A 19,452-nucleotide genomic window follows, 5' to 3' on the forward strand; every position below is an offset into this window, starting at 1 on the left:
ATGATTTAGTTATCTGTCCAGAAACACACACACACACACATATATATATATATACACACACACACACACCGTATTTTTCGGACTATAAGTCGCAATTTTTTTCATGGTTCGGCTGGCCATGTGACTTATACTCCGGTGCGACGTATATATGTTTTTTTTTTCACCGTGGAATAACTGGAGCTGATGCTGAGTCTGACGACAGCCACGCAGAAGAAGAGGAAACGGTGCTTCGTCTGCCGCTGGAGTTGGCAGAGTTGTTCAGAAGCGACACCGAGGATGAGGAATTCAATGGATTTGCTGATTTGGAGTGAAATCGCCAGCTTGATAAACTTGATTGACCTGTGTTTTATTATTAATGATAGGCCTATAGTTATTTAAATAAGTTATGTAATGATTTTAGGCAGTGCTTAATTTGTGAAGTGGGAGGTCCCGGAACGCAGGAGGTGGGTGGGTCCGGCGACTCAAAAAAAAAAAAAGGCGGGGGGTGGTTTACTATAACTTTACGCACACGCGCTTATTGTGTGTGTAAAAAAAATAATAATAATAACAGACATTATGATCTTCGAAAACGCTTTAGTGACGAACAGTTACAGACAGTAATATGTCGTGATAGGTTATAAAATATAATTTTTTATTAGGCTTATATATTAAATTATATATTAAATTTATCTTCTAAAATAACAGACTGTACTCATATCACAACCGGTTTATTTCACCATTGGTGAACCAATTTATTTCACCATTCGTGGCTCAGGTAGATAAGGCGCCATACCATAAATCCGGGGACCCGGGTTCGATTCCAACCTACGGTCATTTTCCGAGCCCTCCCGGTTTTTCTCCTGCTCATTAAAAGCAGTGCCAGCAAACATAAGTGCAATCAATTCAAGTAATAGTTAAGAAATAAAGGGTTTACAAAACAAGTTGGAGAATTCATTTTAAACATTTTAGTAAGCTTTCTTGTTTTTTTGCCATTTTTTCCACAGCGCAAGCTAACGGCTACAAAAAACCCGGTGTTCTATTGAGCGGAAGTATACACCCCCATGTCCCCCCCCCCCCCCTCCCCTTTCGCATAGATTTTGTGGATGTCATAAGAGAGAAATCAACAACAGATATCAAAATCAAAACCGAACACTAAAATTTTTATTTACTTATTTAATTTATTGTTTGATTTTTTTTTTCCCTTTGTGATAGTCACGGAGGTGATCTGATCCATTTAAATAGCTGCCGGAACACCGAATGAAATGAAAATAGCTGCTGGATCCGACAACGGAGGTTCCGGATCTTGTTCCGTCATGTTCCGGCTCAAATTAAGCCCTGATTTTCGGCCTATAGGCTGTTGAATAACTTGATGTTACGGTACATATTCAGCCAGTTTTTCTCTGGGCTGTTATAAATGATTTTGTTTTGCATTTTTAAAAATAACTCTCCTTCCAAGATGAACTTTATTCTTCGTCTCTGATGTTATGGTGTTAATGGTCTGAATAACGTTTAATGTTTTTATCTGATATGACGTTAACTGGCAGGCGCACTTTCTGCCTGTTTTTTTCTCTGAGCGGTTGTTGTTGTGTTTTTTTTCACTAGACGGTTGTTTTTACTACCGTACCTGTCTTTGGAGATGAAGTACCTATAGCCTACTTGACCTCTGATTTGATGAAATAAAATTCGACAAAAATGAAGAATGACACTCCTCGATGATGACTACAGCTTTAATAACACAGATGAAAGAGCCATGGGGCGATAATAAGCCCTACCGCTAAAAATATTCTAAAAGCAAACTGATTAATGCATCAGTAATAGGCTACTAATATTAGTTATAATAATAATATAGGCTATTAGTAATAACGATAGGGATAGTATTAAAGATAGTAGTAGATATTTAAAATAATCAGACTAGGCTACTTACAGGGCAAAGGGCGCGTTATCACTGCTCAGCTGTTCGTTTATTAAATAAACAATGCAGTCGCGCAGTAACCACGCGCCGCTTATCAGATACAATCACAGATTCTATGGATAGAATAACCCTTCAAAAAAGTGCGACTTATAGTCCGGTGCGACGTATATATGTTTTTTTCGTCTTCATAATGCATTTTTTGCCTGATGCGACTTAAACTCCGGAGCGACGTATAGTCCGGAAAATACGGTAGTATTTATTTTTATTTATATATATATATATATATATATATATATATATATATATATATATATACACACAGTATATATATATATATATATATATATATATATATATATATACACAGTATATATATATATATATATATATATATATATATATATAAAAAAAAAGGGCTGTAACGATACACCCAACTCACGATTCGAATCGCGATTTTTGACCCACGATTCAATACGCCCACGATTTTTTAAAAAATGTTTTTTTAAAGTAGTAAATTTGACTTATTAACATTTACTTACTTACATTAACTATTTAATAACAAATAATTCAGACCACTGCAGAGAATGAGTAATATGTATGCAAAAATGAACAAATGTATATCCAAAGATTGTTTTATTTCTCAAAATAATACTGTTGAGCCGGAAGCTCTGTTTTTTTCGGTTCTGAAAAAGTCATTTTTCCAAATCGTGTAAATCCGTTAAGATTTTTTTTGAGGGGGGGTATAGGGGTGGCTCTCTCACTGTCTCACTCTCATAGGGCCAATGATTTTCTGTGATCGCGGAAAACAGATGGAAATTACGGAATTTTTATGGTGAAACGTTGCTCGTCTGTCAAAATGTAACTGCCGCAGAAGGCTTCCGCCCAAGCAGACATGCCTTCAGTGCTGCCAGATATTGCTAACGTTTCCCACCCCAAAATATGTTCAAAACCAGCCAAAAAGCACCTAAACCCGCCCAATCTGGCAACACTGCATGCCTTTCCGGTCAAGTGATTGTGATTGGCTTGTGGCACACCTAGCCAGCCAATGAGCTGCTTGTTTACAGATTCGCTCCCCGCGTCGCAACCAGAATGGCGACCGCTTAAAAGAAATGAATGCTCTGCCAGTGGCGAGTGTGGACGTTGCGTGACTCGCAGAAGATTGTCGCAGGTCGGCGAAAAAACGACTTACTAATAGATATAAAAAATAAAAGTAATTTTAGTAAGTTTAAAATGTAATTTAAATAAAAAGTAAAGTATTCATAAATTGAAGTTTGGAAGCGCCTCTGTTTTTGGGCTGAGGAGAAGTTTGAAAGGGTGTACCGCGATTCTGCCTTCTTGTATCGCGATACGGATCGTGGCTCTGCGTATCGCGATTTCGATACGCATATCGTTACAGCCCTAATATATATATATATATATATATATATATATATATATATATATATATATATATATATAGACACACATATATAGAATGCAGAATAATAAGTTCTGCGTCTGTGACCGAAAACCCCCACGGTGCCAGAACAGCACATTTGGACTTTTTTATTATTATTATTACCTCAGCTCTGTCCTGGATTCCGTCACACGTTAAAATCACGATTTGAAGTTAAACAGCTGGAATCTTACCCCCGGTGTCGGAGCAGAAGGTTATGAGCCACCCGATTCCGGCAGCAAACGCTTGATCGAGCTCAGTGAAAACATTCCCTTTGAAGACGAGCAGAAATCAAACATTTTGGTTGGAGAACAGCGAAATGATAAGAACGTAAGAACAGTTGTATCGTGGGTGAGAAGAGAGTCATGGTACCTTGCCACAGCTCCGTCACTTTGGTCGTCACAAACTGCATTGCGAACTGGGTGAGGCTGGCCTTGGAGCGGTCGCCGTAGTATTTCTCTGGATTCTGTAAACAGGAACGCGTAAAAAAACCAAACAAACAGTCACGGACTTCAACAAGGCCCAGACAGAGCGCGTAAACGCTAGCGTCTGATATAAGCTCACTACGTGACGGGATTTGGGGCACCGTGCATCAGTACTGCATCCCTAAGACAACTGAAAACTGTGCTTTTGGAATCTATTCAGCAGATAACTCGTGAACTGGAAGTTAAAGAGGACATTTTATACAAACCTCACTTTTTCAGTGCTTGTGCACATACATTTGGGTATCTGGAGCTCATCAACCAACAAACTCTGAAATAAGACACACAGCCCCTTTCTTTTGTGCTGTCCGTTCAAATTTGTCTCCCTTTTCTACGTCACAAGTGGAGCTCATTAGCATGATCCCACCCCCTCGTCTGAGTAGCTCAACTCATGGCTTGAGAACTGCCCTTGCAAATGAATATTCATGAGAAAAGTGCTATCTGACTAGCTGGCAGAAAGAGGGGGAAGGGTGATCGAAGGCTCATTATCATTTAAAGGAACAGGCTCTCGATTCAGCCGTTTTGAACGGGGCTGTTGAGACAGAGGGAGGGGCTGGGATTTACGCTTGTGGTATTTTAATCGAAGCATATTACAGACATTTAATTAAGACCTCAAGGAACTGTGTTAACATGTGGAAAAGGGGTATAATATGTCACCTTTAAGATATCATGCTGTGTAAATAAACACAGAACAAACAGTGGCATGCAAAAGTTTGGGCACCCTTGCTGAAAATGTCTGTTACCGTGAATAGTTAAGTGAGCAGAAGATGAACTGATCACCAAAAGGCATAAAGGTAAAGATGAGACATTTCTTTTCAGCATTTTATGCGAGATTTGTGTATTATTTTTGTTTTGTACAATTGGAGAGAGAAAAAAGAAAAGGAACACCATGCAAAAGTTTGGGCACCCCAATACATTTGAGTTCTCAGTTAACTTTTACCAAGGTTCCAGACCTTAATTAGCTTATTGAGCTGTGGCTTGTTCAAATTCTTCGTTAGGAAAGGTCAGATGATGCAGATTTCAAAGCTGTATAAACAGGGGTTAAATTGGGCCGGGGCTGTCCGGGGCTGAGCCCCGGCACATAAGCTCGGAGCGGATGGCATATGATCACGCACACATCAAAAGCAACAAACCCTTTTCACAATTTTCAGTTCTGAATAATTAAATATCGTTTTATTAATCAATAAACCCATGACTTTTATGAGATAGATCATAGTTTTCCTGATAACAAGACGACCTGTCAAAGCTATTTAGAACAGAACTTGCGATCAGAGATTCTGGTTTCTGGAACACTGCGTGGGTTGCCAATTCCGCTTTTTATAAGCGACTTTGGGGTTTCTTTTTTTGTGAGCTCGCTTTAAAAAAAAATCAGAAGTCGTGGTTTGCGGGTTTTTGGGCTTGTGTTTCAGCGTTGTGACTTGTTTATAATTTTCTCCGTACACCGTCTCCCCTTTTACCTGCATACGATCCTAATCCATCAGAGGTGCTTGAACGAACTGTCTGTGCATTTGGCGAGTTCAATTTCCATAGTCCCCAGTTATCGACAGAAGTTAGCCAGGGGGAAGGGGGAGATGTCAGTTAAAGTTAGCAAAACACATACGGTCTAAAAATAAAAACACAACATATTTAGATCAGTATTATTTTTCCCCTCTTCAGTATTATTTGATATTTTGTTTTTAATAATAAAAAATATGATAATGATTATGTTCACTGGATTGTTAATATTATTAGTGTTTTATTATTTATTGTTAATATTTAATTTAATGTTAATTTATTATTATTTATTGTTAATATTATTAGTGTATTATTAGTATAATTATTATTGTTATTATGTATTCAATTATTTATTTGGCATGTGGTGCTTTTTGTATTGTCTAGAACATACATAAGATGAGCATATTATAGCAGCAAAATAGAAGCACAATCATTTGAATGCAGCAAAAGTTTTGCTGCATTCAAATGATTGTGATTCTATTTTGCTGCTATAATATGCTCATCTTATGTATGTTCTAGAGCATAGGTGGCCAACCCGCGGCTCGCGAGCCGCATGCGGCTCTTTGCCTGGTGTCATGCGGCTCTCACCTTCACGTCCAAGTTGGTGTTCGTTTGTGGTTTTATGTGCGTTTTCGCTTCACTGCAGTTAATTACGGTTATTTTATTAAAGGTGCTTCACTTGGTTTCATTATGGTATTTTCACATCATGACAAATGCGCAGGTGCGTTTGGGCGCGCAAGCCTGAGTAGTGGGTGAGTGCTCATTCAGTTTTGATGCCTTGAGTGAGAGTAGAGTATACTGTAAGTGTAAATAGTCATGAGAACACAGAACACATTGAATGAGAAGGTGTGTCCAAACTTTTGGCATGTAGTGTATATACACATTATGTATTTGTTCATTTGTTTTCCAGTTATCAATTTGTGTGCGCGCATGTGTGTTCTTCTTTCAAAAATTTGAGCATTGTATTATATTTTATCTATATTTGCACTTGCACTGATCACTGTTCCCAGTGCCTATGGAGCTTGTACTGTTTGAGGAAATTAAATTAGCACTTTGTAATTTCCATTTTCCGACTGACTGTATTTATTTGAATACTTATTTATTTGAATGCAGGTCTTGTGCAGGTCATGCAATTGAGAATTCAAGCTGAATCAAAATGGCTTTTGCATTTTCGATGTTAAACAGGTAACTCCAAAATGCACTAGAATACAGGAAATTGCATCTAAGAAATGCAAAATTTTTCGGGGGAGGCCCCCCGGAACCCCCCCAATGGGGGGAATTCCCACATGTAAACAATGTCTGCCTTTGTGCCCCACCTACAATTTTCTTCACCAGTCGCCACTGTTGAAAATGACTGGCCTGTGGTCTTGGTACTGCAGTAAATGTATCATTATCATGTTGGTGTGGGGCATTGGTTAAGTTGGAGTGTGACATCAATGTGGCTGTGTGTGTGTGTGTGTGTGTGTGTCTGCACGCGCAGAAGGAAGGGTAATATTTGTGTGCCCATGTTCATGTGCCGATGTGGCTCTTTGCCGTAACACAGTAAGAATTGTGGCTCTTGGGCTCCGACTGGTTGGCCACCCCTGTTCTAGACAATACAAAAAGCACCACATGCCAAATAAATAATTGAATACATAATAATAACAATAATAATAAATGCTTCCAATGTTATAGTGTTGTTTGTATTTGGTTGCATTCACTGCATGAATATATTTGATTGACAATTTGACTGACAGTGTTTTGGCATATTTAACATTTATCCTCCAAAATTAATCAACTGTTTTGGTTTAAGATTGTGCAAGCCTTCAAATTTTCTCACTGAACATTTCTCCTTCACATTTTTCACCTGTAGGCATGTGACAAGATTTAACATGATATTGCTCAACCTACCTCTGGAAAGTCAGCTAACAACTTATTAAAATGCACCAGAATTCAGCAAATAACATGTATGATAATAAAAAAAACTTCTGGGCGAGGACCCCCAGACCCCCCACTAATCATTTCCTTCAAACCAATGTACAACAACCTGTACAATCTGTTACATTGGCCAACCAATCTACATTCAAACTGCCATAATGTGTAGGGGGGCACTACAAGACACACATAGGCCTACAACACACAGATAAGGTGTATATCTCTGTGCAATATGATATGGTTATCAAATTAGAGGGTTATTTTCCAAAAAGTATATTGGGGCAGGGCGGCGGGGGCAGGGGCGGGTACGAGGCAGAGCCCCCCCACATAACCAATCCCAATTTAACCCCTGTGTATAAATTCTCTGACTCCTCAAACTTGTCCCTAAAATCAACAGCCATGGGCTCCTCTAAGCAACTCCCTCGCATTCTGAATAATAAAATAATTGATGCTCACAAAGCAGGAGAAGGCTACAAGAACGTCGCAAAGTGTTTTCAGGTAGCTGTTTCCTCAGATCGTAATGTTATTAAGAAATGGCAGTTAACAGAAACAGTGGAGATCAAGGTGAGGTCTGGAAGATGAAGAAAACTTTCTGAAAGAACTGCTCGTTGGGTTGCTAGAAAGGCAAATAAAAACCCCTGTTTGACTGCAAAAGACCTTCAGAAAGATTGAGCAGACCCTGGAGTGGTGGTGCACTGTTCTATGCAGTGACACCTGAACAAATATGACCTTCATGGGAGAGTCATCAGAAGAAAACCGTTCCTGCATCCTAGCCACAAAATTCAGCGTCTGAAGTTTGCAAATGAACATCTAAATAAGCCTGATGCATTTTGGAAACAAGTCCTGTGGACTGATGAAATCAAAATAGAACTTTTTGGCCACAATATGCAAAGGTATGTTTGGAGAAAAAAGGGTGCCAAATTCCAGGAAAAGAACACCTCTCCAACTCTGAAGCATGGGTGTGGATCGATCATGCTTTGGGGTTGTGTCACAGCCAGTGGCACAGGACACATTTCATTGGTCGAGGGAAGCATGGATTCGAATAAATACCAGCAAATTCTGGAAGCAAACATCACACCATCTGTAAAAAAGTTGAAGTTAAAAAGAGGACGGGTCCTACAATAAGACGATGATCCAAAACACACCTCAAAATCTACAATGGAATACCTCAAGAGGCCCAAGCTGAAGGTTTTGCCCTGGCCCTCACAGTCCCCTGACCTAAACATCATTGAAAATCTGTGGATAGATCTCAAAAGAGCAGCGCATGCGAGACAGCCCTAGAAACTTGTTGAACTGGAAGCCTTTTGCAAGGACGAATGTGTGAAAATCCCCCAGGTAAGAACTGAAAGATTATTAGCTGGCTACAAAAAGTGTTTACAAGCTGTGATACTTGCCAAAGGGGGCGTTACTAGGTACAAACCATGCAGGGTCCCCAAATTTTGCTTCGGGCCCTTTTCCTTTTTTGTCATTTTGAAAATGTAAAAGATGAAAATAAAAATTTGTTTTTGCTTAAAATATTAAGGGAATGAGTCATCTTTAACTTCATGCCTTTTGGAGATCATTTCATCTTCAACTTGCTTAACTGCTCACAGTAACAGCAATTTTGACCAGGGGTGCCCAAACTTTTGCATGCCACTGTAGATACTAAAAAAATAATAATAATAATAATAATTAATTTAAAAAAATTAAAAATCACATCTCCTCTAGTTACAGTCATGGAGGAAAAAAAGTAGACCTTCATTCAGTTCTATGGTTTTAGCTATCAGGGCCTAAATAACAATTACATGGTCCTCACCAACTGTAGTCATGGGGAAGCCATGGCCTACTGGTTAGAGAAGCAGCTTTTGGACCAAAAGGTCACCGGTTTGATTCCCTGGACCAGCAGGCATTGTTGAAGTGCCCTTGAGTAAGGTGCCTAACCCCCAACCGCTCCGGGTATGTTGTATGTTGCTCTGGATAAGTGTCCCCGCTAAATGCCTGTAATGTAATTTTTTTTTCCAAAAACGTAAACCAATATTCAGAAATCGGGTGGGGAAAAAATAGGTACACCATATAAAACATGTAGAACCACTTTTAGCAACAATAACTTTGCTAGTTTATCAATCTCCCACGTTGTTTTCATTCCAGCACCTTGACTTTTTTTCTAGCCACCCTTCCATGAAACCCATTTTGTTCGGCCTTTTATTTATTGATTGTGCTGTCATGAACGTCCATCCATCACCATCATCTCCGCTTATCCTGCTGTCATGAACATAACCAATGCATTTACAGAGGCTTGTCGGCCACGTGATGTAGCTCTTTGGTTTTTCTGGAATTAATTTGCTGGGACGCCGGCTCCTGGGAAGCCTATGAACAGTCTTGAACGCTCTCTATTTGTGAACAATCGTTCTCACTGTAAAATGGTGGATTGCAGAACGTTTGGAGATGGCCTTATAACCCTGCCCAGCTTGACGAGCGGCAACAATTGCTTCTCTGAGGTCATGGTTGATGCCCTTTCTTCTGGGCAAGATGCTCCAGAACACCAGTCTGCCAAAAACGTCTGCTTTTATAGAAGTAGTCACACTTTGATGATTAACTAATGCAGTAACACCTGACTGCTAATTACTCTGACTCCTGAAAGAGGAAGGGGTGTACAAATTTTTCCCATCTGGTTTCTAAAGGCCTCTGCATGCTCGTGCGACAAGGCTTTCGCAGATAGCTTTTCGCAGACAGTTGTAATTTATTGTTGAGCAGGGAGTAATAGGCGTGCGCGATGTTATTCACTGGCACAACGCAAGGGGGCGCGAAGTCGCCCGGAGTAGTTGGTGGGTGTGGTTAGTGGAGTGTTTATCCTCCGGTTACTTATAATGACTAGAACTGGAGTCGTATAGATGTACGTACTTCCTCAATCAACCGCTCTTCATGCTGCTCCATCTTCGCTCGTGTTTTTAAAAATGCCGGTCGTGAAAACAAACCAAACCGGGAAAGTAGGGAAGCGGAAGTGCGTGTACAGCGGATGTAGAGTGAACCAATCAGAGGCCTCTTGTCTGCGGCGCTGTCTGCGAGGCTTCTGCGGTGGTCACAATTTTTGGGAGGTGCGCGCAGAGCGTCTGCGAAGGTGGGGGGGGGCTACGCAGACACTGTCTGCGACGCTATCTGCGAGGACTGGGTTGTCAGCATAAATTGGCCTTTACTGTTGGTTTATTAACATGTCTGTTCTAATGTTTCACTGTTCCTATAGTAACAACTAACTTGTGTAATGGACACTCCACTTCAACAGATTAAAGAAAAAAAACAGTACGTAATTATTGTAGGGGTGGGACATTAACGCATTAATTAAGATTAATTAATTTCAAACAAATTAATTTGTTAAAAATATTAACGCATTTTATTGCAGTTTGCATGCCAAGCAACCCAGAACCGTTGTTGTATATTTGTCGCACCGTGTTATGGTGCGACAAATATACTGACGCACACAGTTCCAGTTCCAGCAATGGAGCTTGAAAGCACGCCGGGTCTGCTGAACGGTAAATTTATATTCAAAAAACGACCCGATGGAACTGTTGATAAAACCACAGTTTATTGCGAACTGTGCAGAAACGAGTTTGCTTATCACAGAAGCTCGTCAACTTTACGGTACTGTTTAAATGCCAAGCATGTCACCGCGATTACTGAAACAGCTGCAGCTCGAGGTAGCAGTTCTGGTCAGCAGTGCAAACTCGAAGAAATGGCTGGATTCCAGAAGAAAATGAGCAGGGCAACGTCGGAAAATTTAACGAACACGCTGGCCAAGTGGATTGCCCTGGACTGCAGACCGCTATCGGTGGTAGAAGACAAGGGTCTACGAGATGTATTGCAGATTGCGGCGTGTGATCCAGAAGGTAATAACTAAAATGGTTCGTAAAATGGCACTGAAACTTTAGTCTCTTCAATTTTGGACAGGGACCTTACTTTTGTTTACTACTGCAAAATGAAATGCAATTTATTGTTTACAGCCATTAAATGAGCTTGAATCTAAAAATCATGTCTGTGTATTATTTGAACTCTTCACATATTATTTAGTTACATAAAATAAATGTTGCTTTTGGGGCAAATACGGTAGTGCGATTAATTGAGATTAATTAATTACAAAGCCTGTAATTAATTAGATTATTTTTTTAATCTAGTCCCACCCCTAAATTATTGATATGGTGGGGGGGAAAAAATGAAAAGAAAAACCAAGATGTTTTCTCGTTTCTGGCAGGAGTCCCAGTGTAAAAGCTTCATATCAATCAGAGATAAAGCCGGAACTTTAGATTTTGCAATACACAAAATTGTTCAAGGCAATGGGCTTTGCAGTTTCCCAGTAACAAGACAAACTGTGACGTGTTCCCGACAGAGAACAGAAAAAAGGCTGGTCAGGAGGCCATTATTTATACTGTAGCTGTTGTCATAACACCACTGATGACAGGGAGCAACTGACTTCATGTGCGTCCCATGATGGTAAATATAACTATAAATGAATAATAATTAAAGATACAGCTTTAATTTACATTTAATTTGTAAATTAAATTAAATGTATATAGTAAAATTAATGGTATATAGTATATATATATATATATATATATATATATATATATATATATATATATACACACACATTTTTTGTAATTATATATTTATATAGATATTTATGAAGTGTATATGTGGTATATAGTATATATATTTTTTGTAATTATATATTTATATAGATATTTATGAAGTGTCTGTGGTATATAGTATATATATATATATATATATATATATATTTTGTAATTATATATTTATATAGATATTTATGAAGTGTCTGTGGTATATAGTATATATATATATATATATATATATATATATATATATATATATATTTTGTAATTATATATTTATATAGATATTTATGAAGTGTATATGTGGTATATAGTATATTTTTGTAATTATATATTTATATAGATATTTATGAAGTGTATGTGTGATTTTATATATATATATATATATATATATATATATATTTATGAAGTGTAAATATGGTATGTAGTATATATTTATTTTTGTAATTAAATATTTATATAGATATTTATGAAGTGTGTATATATATGTTTTTGTAATTATATATTTATATAGATATTCATGAAGTGTATATATGGTATATATTTTTATAGGTGTATTAATGTAGTTTGGATTTCGGGGTAGTTAAAAAGGGGTGGGAAATTAAAAAAGTATTGTACTTCCTCCCACTCCTTTTTCGAACAATGTGCGGTGTTTTGTAATGTCTTAGCTCTTTATGTTATTTTATTTAGTTATTTTTTGTCACTTTCTCGTTGTCTTTCTTTTCTATGTACAAATAGTTACATACATTTTTTTTTACGATCGAAATAAAATAAATTCATTAATTCATTCAATTTGCATTAATTTACATAAATAACAATTAAAGATACATCTTTAATTTACAACAAGACTGCTCCGAGAGCACAATATCCCCCGCTGGCGACTAGGCCATAACTCTGGTAAAATGCGACAGAACTGAACGAAATTGCAATATTCGTACTACCGACATATAACAAAGAATCCTGCCAAGGTTCGTGAAATTCCTCCAAAAATTGTGAGAGGAGTTGATTTCAGAAGGCAAGTACCCTTCCTGGGACAGACAGACAAAAACCACCATGACAATCAACCTTCGGGTCTTTCGGCCAGCTGGGAATAAAAATTGTGAGGGAAGTTGATTTCAGAAAGCAAGCACACCTTGATGAAATTGCCAAAGTACCAGTTTGTTAATAATCAAGGGCATAACTCTGGGAAAATTTGCCCAAATTAAACGAAATTTCAATCTGCGTATAACTGTCACATAACAAGGCCTTTTGCCAAGTTTGGTGAAATTCCTCCACAAATTGAGAGAGGAGTTGATTTCAGAAGAACGTACACCCTCATGAAATTGTCAAAGTACAAGTTATTTAATCAAGGGTCAAAACTCTGGGAAAATTTTCACAAACGAAATTAAATCACAATCTGCGTATTACCGTCATACAACAAGACCTTTTGCCAAGCTTTGAGAAATTCGTCCAAAAATTGAAAGAGTTGACATCAGAAGGAAAACACACCTTCGTGAAATTGTCAAAGTACAAGGTTGTTAATCAAGGGCCACAACTCTGGTAAAATGTGACCGAATTGAACAAAATTACAATATGCGTACTAACGACATATACAGTGCCTTGCAAAAGTATTCATACCCCTTGAACTTTTTCACATTTTTTCCACCTTACAACCACGAACTTAAAAGTTTTTTATTGAGATTTTATGTGATAGACCAACACAGAGTAGCACATAATTGTGACATGAAACGAAAATGATAAATGGTCTTCAAAATTTTAAACAAACACAAATCTGAAAAATGTGGTGTGCATTAGTATTCAGCCCCCCTGCGTCAATACTTTGTAGAGCCACCTTTTGCTGCAATTACAGCTGCAAGTCTTTTGTGGTATGCCTCTACCAGCTTTGCACATCTAGACACTGAAATTTTTGCCCATTCTTCTTTGCAAAATAGCTCAAGCTCAGCCAGATTGGATGGAGAGCGTCTGTGAACAGCAATTTTCAAGTCTTGCCACAGATGCTCAATGGGATTTAGGTCTGGACTTCGACTGGGCCATTCTAACATGAATATTCTTTGATTTAAACCATTCCATTGTAGCTCTGGCTGTATGTTTAGGGTCATTGTCTTGCTGGAAGGTGAATCTCCTTCCCAGTCTCAAGTCTTTTGCAGCCTCCAACAGGTTTTCTTCCAGGATTGCCCTGTATTTAGCTCCATCCATCTTCCCATCAACTCTGACCAGCTTCCCTGTCCCTGCTGAAGAAAAGCATCCCCACAGCATGATGCTGCCACCACCATGTTTCACAGTGGGGATGGTGTGTGCAGGGTGATGAGCAGTGTTAGTTTTCCGCCACACATAGCGCTTTGCATTTAGGCCAAAAAGTTCAACTTTGGTCTCATCTGACCAAAGCACCTTCTTCCACATGTTTGCTGTGTCCCCTACATGGCTTCCTATGCCTGTCTTTCAACAATGGCTTTCTTCTTGCCACTCTTCCAAAAAGGCCAGATTTGTGGAGTGTACGACTTATAGTTGTCCTGTGCACAGATTCTCCCACCTGAGCTGTGGATTTCTGCAGCTCCTCCAGAGTGATCATGGGCCTCTTGGCTGCTTCTCTGACCAGTGCTCTCCTTGCTTGCTCTGTCAGTTTAGGTGGACGGCCATGTCTTGGTAGGTTTGCAGTTGTGCCACACTTTTTCCATTTTTGAATGATGGATTGAACAGTGCTTCTTGAGATGTTCAGAGCTTGGGATATTTTTTATAACCTAACCCTGCTTTAAACTTCTCCAGAACTTTATCCCTGACCTGTCTGGTGAGTTCTTTGGTCTTCATGATGCTGTTTGTTCTTCAGTGTTCTCTAACAAACCACTGAGGCCTTCACAGAACAAGTGTATTTATGCTGAGAGTAAATTACACACAGTAGGACTCTATTAACTAATTAGACGACTTCTGAAGGCAATTGATTGCACTGGATTGTATTTAGAGGTATCAGTGTACAGGGGGCTGAATACTAATGCACACCACATTTTTCAGATTTGTCTTTGTTTAAAATTTTGAAGACCATTTATCATTTTCGTTTCACGTCACAATTATGTGCTACTCTGTGTTGGTCTATCACATAAAATCTCAATAAAAAACTTTCAAGTTCGTGGTTGTAAGGTGGAAACGTGAAAAAGTTCAAGGGGTATGAATACTTTTGCAAGGCACTGTATCTAACAGTATCAAAATACTCGGGTCTTGAAATAAATCCACGTTAGTCATGAACAATGGTAACTACTCTCTTCTGTGTTATTTTTGACAGAAGTAAAATTCATACATGAACAAATTTTGGCGAGTTGATTTTCTGTTTGGCGAGTTACTTTGGAAGGGAACTAGTCTGGCTGGCTGGTGGAAAAAAATATAAGAATTTCTCGGCCTGATAGGGTTAGACACCTGTGGCAGCGGGGGTGTGGTCAAGCGTCGGTCTGTGACCGGAGGGCGGAGTCAGGGAAGGTAAGTGGCAGAATCACTGCACCTGATGTTGGTTAATCTGTGTTTGTGTGTCTTCCCCAGTGACCGCGCCCTATATGAAGAGAGAGAGAGCAGAGGAAGGAAGCTCTCTCCCCAACCAGACGACTGGTGTGTGTGCGCGCGCATGCATGACTAGAGAGTAGAACGTCTGAAAAGACTAAAAATAAAGAGAGTTTGTGGAACTTAATTCTGGCCTGCAGTCTTTCTGTGCTCCACACACGCGAACTGTTACAACACCCTATAGAGATCTGTGTCCAAAATCGCTCCCTACTTAACTCACTATATAGTGAGGACGCCATTTTGTAGTGCTGCCCGACACCTTAGTGAGGATTATTTACACCCAATGGAGCACTTGCATGTGACGTCACAGCCGATCCAGATTGTGACAGATGCCATCTTGTCGGTCAAACGCCATATTTCCGCCTTCTACTTCTACTTTTACTTCTACCTTTTCTTCTGGAAAACCCTACTATATACAGTTCTACTACAACGGCTGCGGCTACAAGCTCTCCCTACCTGTGCACGTTTTTATGTTTTTTGTGTGTATTTTTGCGTGTTGTTCGTCTGTACCGGACTTCAATATCCACTACAACCGTATGGACTTACTGGACATTGGTTTCCAGCAGAAAATGACGGTTTGTAGCGATTTCCATCGCATGCACAACATTCCGGACGAGACTGCGAGACCAGCGGGGTCTCCGTGGATTGTTATCGGAAGCAAAGCGAAGGAGGCGGCGCCGGGAGCGGAAGCAAAAGCGAGGCTGCAGAGCCGGCCTGTTGACTAAGCTCAGAAAACAGCCACTCAAATCTCCACTGCTAAGCCTCTACCTCTCCAACGCCAGATCCATGGTAAACAAGACGGACGATTTGGAATTACAGCTGGAATTACCTTATTCTATTCTATAATCGGCTGGTCAGTGCTATACTCAATACTTAAGTGACTTACCCATCCAATGAGGACTGTTATTTTCTTGTTTACAAGATGCCGCATCTGAGTCGCTGACAAATCCTGAATTTCTGTAAAGATGACTGTCCAGAGATTTATAAGCACGCAGTGCTTCACCACTGAACAGCGAGGGAAAGTTAATGAGGTAATTATACACGTCTGGGTATTCCACCTCTGGCAGTTCAACATCCACTGACACGGTCGTGAAAACTACGTCCGGTAATCGATAAGGGTCACTAATCTGTAGGTCGTTTATTTTAGACATATATCTAGTTATCTGTTCATTAGAAAAATGAGCCGTGTAGTCCGTCGGTTGAAATTGATCCATCCTGTACACGAGTGCAGCAGTATTCAGCTGTGTTTTTTACCGACAAGATGGCGGCTGCGTACTTTCTAGTCACGTGACTGCAAGATCTCTATATAGTGCAAAGTATCAAAGTATCCCACAATGCATCATGAAAAGTAGTGTACAACTGATAGCAGAGATGGGACCAAGTCACACATGTGCAAGTCTCAAGTAAGTCTCAAGTCTTAACCTTCAAGTCGCAAGTAAGTCCCAAGTCTTTTTTGTCTTGGGCAAGTCAAGTCAAGTCAAGTCACCTTAGGCGTATTGGTGTAATTTTAGCAGCAGAATATGAATTTAATACATTGAAAAGGCAATACATAAGTAAATGTCAGTAAACATCCCTGGCACATGTGCCCAACCTGTTAAATATTTGCATTTTAAATACTCATGTTCTGTAAAATACATCATGGAATAAAACAAAACAGTAATAATGTCACAAAGTTATTTATTGATGGCAAAATTGATTGCAAGATTGAAAGCCAACTAAGTTTCTCACATTGTCATCAGCCAACAAGAAAAATAAACAGAATTGTCATTCTGTTATGTGCGTAGTTAAAAGAGGGTAGGACGACACCTTGGGTTAACAGGGGCATGAGCTCCTCCAATCTCTAATCACGTCAGATGAGATGATGATTATTAATAAGATACACGTGGAGAAACCTGAAGTGACTTCGATGTATGTTTGTGCCAGTAAAAAAAAAAACCCCAAAGGAGAGAGAAATGTGTCAGACATAATTTAGGTCTCAAAAAGAAGACCTGTTCGCCCGTGCAAAAGTGACATCATCTTACCCCATATGACAAGCTACAGAGGTGTGTGCTAAAGCGCTCTCTCTCTCTCCCTCTCCGAGGCTGCCTCAGCCTGTGCGGAGCGGGGACATATAGAACGACTTTGGCGCGGGAGTCTTGGTTCCCGCTATAATAGATTGTTACGAAAATAAATGTTAAATGAAATATGCATCCCGCGCATTCCTTTCCACAGGAACTTTGCTCACAACGTTTCGGTCGTGGCTAACGCACTGTCCTCCTTACCACAAGCGCAACGTTTCAGGAACAATACGGAAAGGACAGCGCGCGGGATTCAGCTTTCCTTGAACAATTACCCAGAGACTTTTTAAATTACCTCACTGGGAAATATCCAATGCACCTGTTCAGTTACAGAGTTGTGCTCTCTAAATTGTAGTCGTTCAAACCATTGTTTTGACGGCCTGGTAGCCTGATATACTAAATGTAAATTCATGGTTTGGATGACTGCACAATTTATTTTCGTAACACTGACTACGTTTACATGCACATCCAAATCGAGCTGCTGTCGGTAATCGAGCTGAAGGTCCCAGCAGGGTGCCAGAGAAATCCAATCCTACATGCACACAACTGAAATCGGGCTATTGTGTGAGGTGCATTGTGCACCCGAGCCACAGGTGGCGCAACACGCCCCATCGTGTTGGTACACTTCCGGTTGTCATCATGAAGAAGAGCTATTCAAGAGTGTAAACAAAGTTATCAGTTCCGTGTTCTCCATTGCGCGTTTTTCTCCCGTCCATGAATTTTAATATATTAAACTCCTTAAGCTGAATGAGCATGAAGTCTGTCTCCTCATTGCTCCAGAAGTGCACGTTTCTGCTTGCCTGTGGCAGTGGGGGCGTGGTCAAGCGCCGGTCTGTGACAGGAGGGCGGAGCCAGGGAAGGTGAGTGGCAGAATCACTACACCTGACGGTAATTAACCTGTTTGTGTGTTTTCCCAGTAACCGCGCCCTATTTAAGGAGGCAGAGGGAGAGCAGAGGGGACAGCTCATCCCGGGACTAGAACACAGCGCGCGCGCGTGCGTGCGTGTTTTTCTCTCAAGAATAAAAGTAGGCTGTTAAACTGAAAAGTCTGACAATAAAAAGCCTATTAGTACCAGAAGCTTTGTCCTGCCGTCCTCTGTGCTCCACCCACACTTCAGAGAGCTCTACATCGCCATTTTCTCTTCTTCGTTTGTTCCTCCTGACCTCTTCTGCTGCTCGCTACTACTGTTGTCATGCCGACCGAGGCTGTTGTGTTTCCCGCTTGTGGTCTCGTCACTCGTCACTTCCGGAAGTAGCTCGACAACTAGCTCGATAGGGTATACATGCACAAAGTAGCTCGGCAGAAATCGCATAAACTAGGTCGTGTAGCTCGATTCCGAGAAATCAAGTTCGGTTCAATTTCAGCCGAATTAAGGTGTATACATGGCATTTTGAACTTCGATTTCAGTCGAGCAACGGCAGAAATTCGATTCTCTCTATGTGCATGTAAACGTAGTGACTGTGTTACAGCAGGAACCGAGACTCCCGCGCACAGTCAGCCTATTTTGCAGAGTTCAGTATTGCTGCTAGCCTGTATTCAAACAGCGAGTGGCATGCCGGGGAATCCAAATCGTGGCGCTTTTTTCAATAGTGCATGACAGGCAGTGGGACGGAGTTTTCTTTTCTTTTTTGATCGGGTAGTGTGACGAAAAAAATGTGCAGGTTGCTGCACTGCTATTTCAAACGGCTATGATAAACTCCCCTGCCTCTATGCCCTATGGACAGTCTGGCTAATGTACACGAACACACTTACACGAGTTTGTACTGCTCATGAACGTGTCACAAGCTGACCATTAGCTTAACCCTGAAACAGAACAACAGGGTAGGAAGCTGCTTATGTTATTCAGCATCACGACTGCAAAGTGCACAATCAACTTACTACTACTGATATTGTATATCATTAAACTTGACCTAACTACATTGCTTACCAGCATTCACATAAGAATTTCACAATAATGAACTGAATCCCTAGCTGCATCTGCAACGGCTAAAATCCTCCTACCGCTCACTCTCGTGGCTAACATTGGCTAACGAG

At 40.0% G+C, this 19,452-nt stretch overlaps 1 protein-coding gene across 1 annotated transcript in view; it reads right to left on the reverse strand.

Annotated features, from left to right (window-relative positions):
- dnajc10 (DnaJ (Hsp40) homolog, subfamily C, member 10) overlaps nt 1–19,452 on the reverse strand; it is a 139,542-nt gene that overhangs the window by 99,058 nt on the left and 21,032 nt on the right. The window contains 2 exon segments of the mRNA XM_060928986.1: nt 3,521–3,598; nt 3,699–3,792. Coding sequence (XP_060784969.1) covers nt 3,521–3,598; nt 3,699–3,792 — 172 coding nt within the window.

The sequence above is a fragment of the Neoarius graeffei genome, chromosome 9, assembly GCF_027579695.1.
Source record: "Neoarius graeffei isolate fNeoGra1 chromosome 9, fNeoGra1.pri, whole genome shotgun sequence".
Classification (NCBI taxonomy): domain Eukaryota; kingdom Metazoa; phylum Chordata; class Actinopteri; order Siluriformes; family Ariidae; genus Neoarius; species Neoarius graeffei.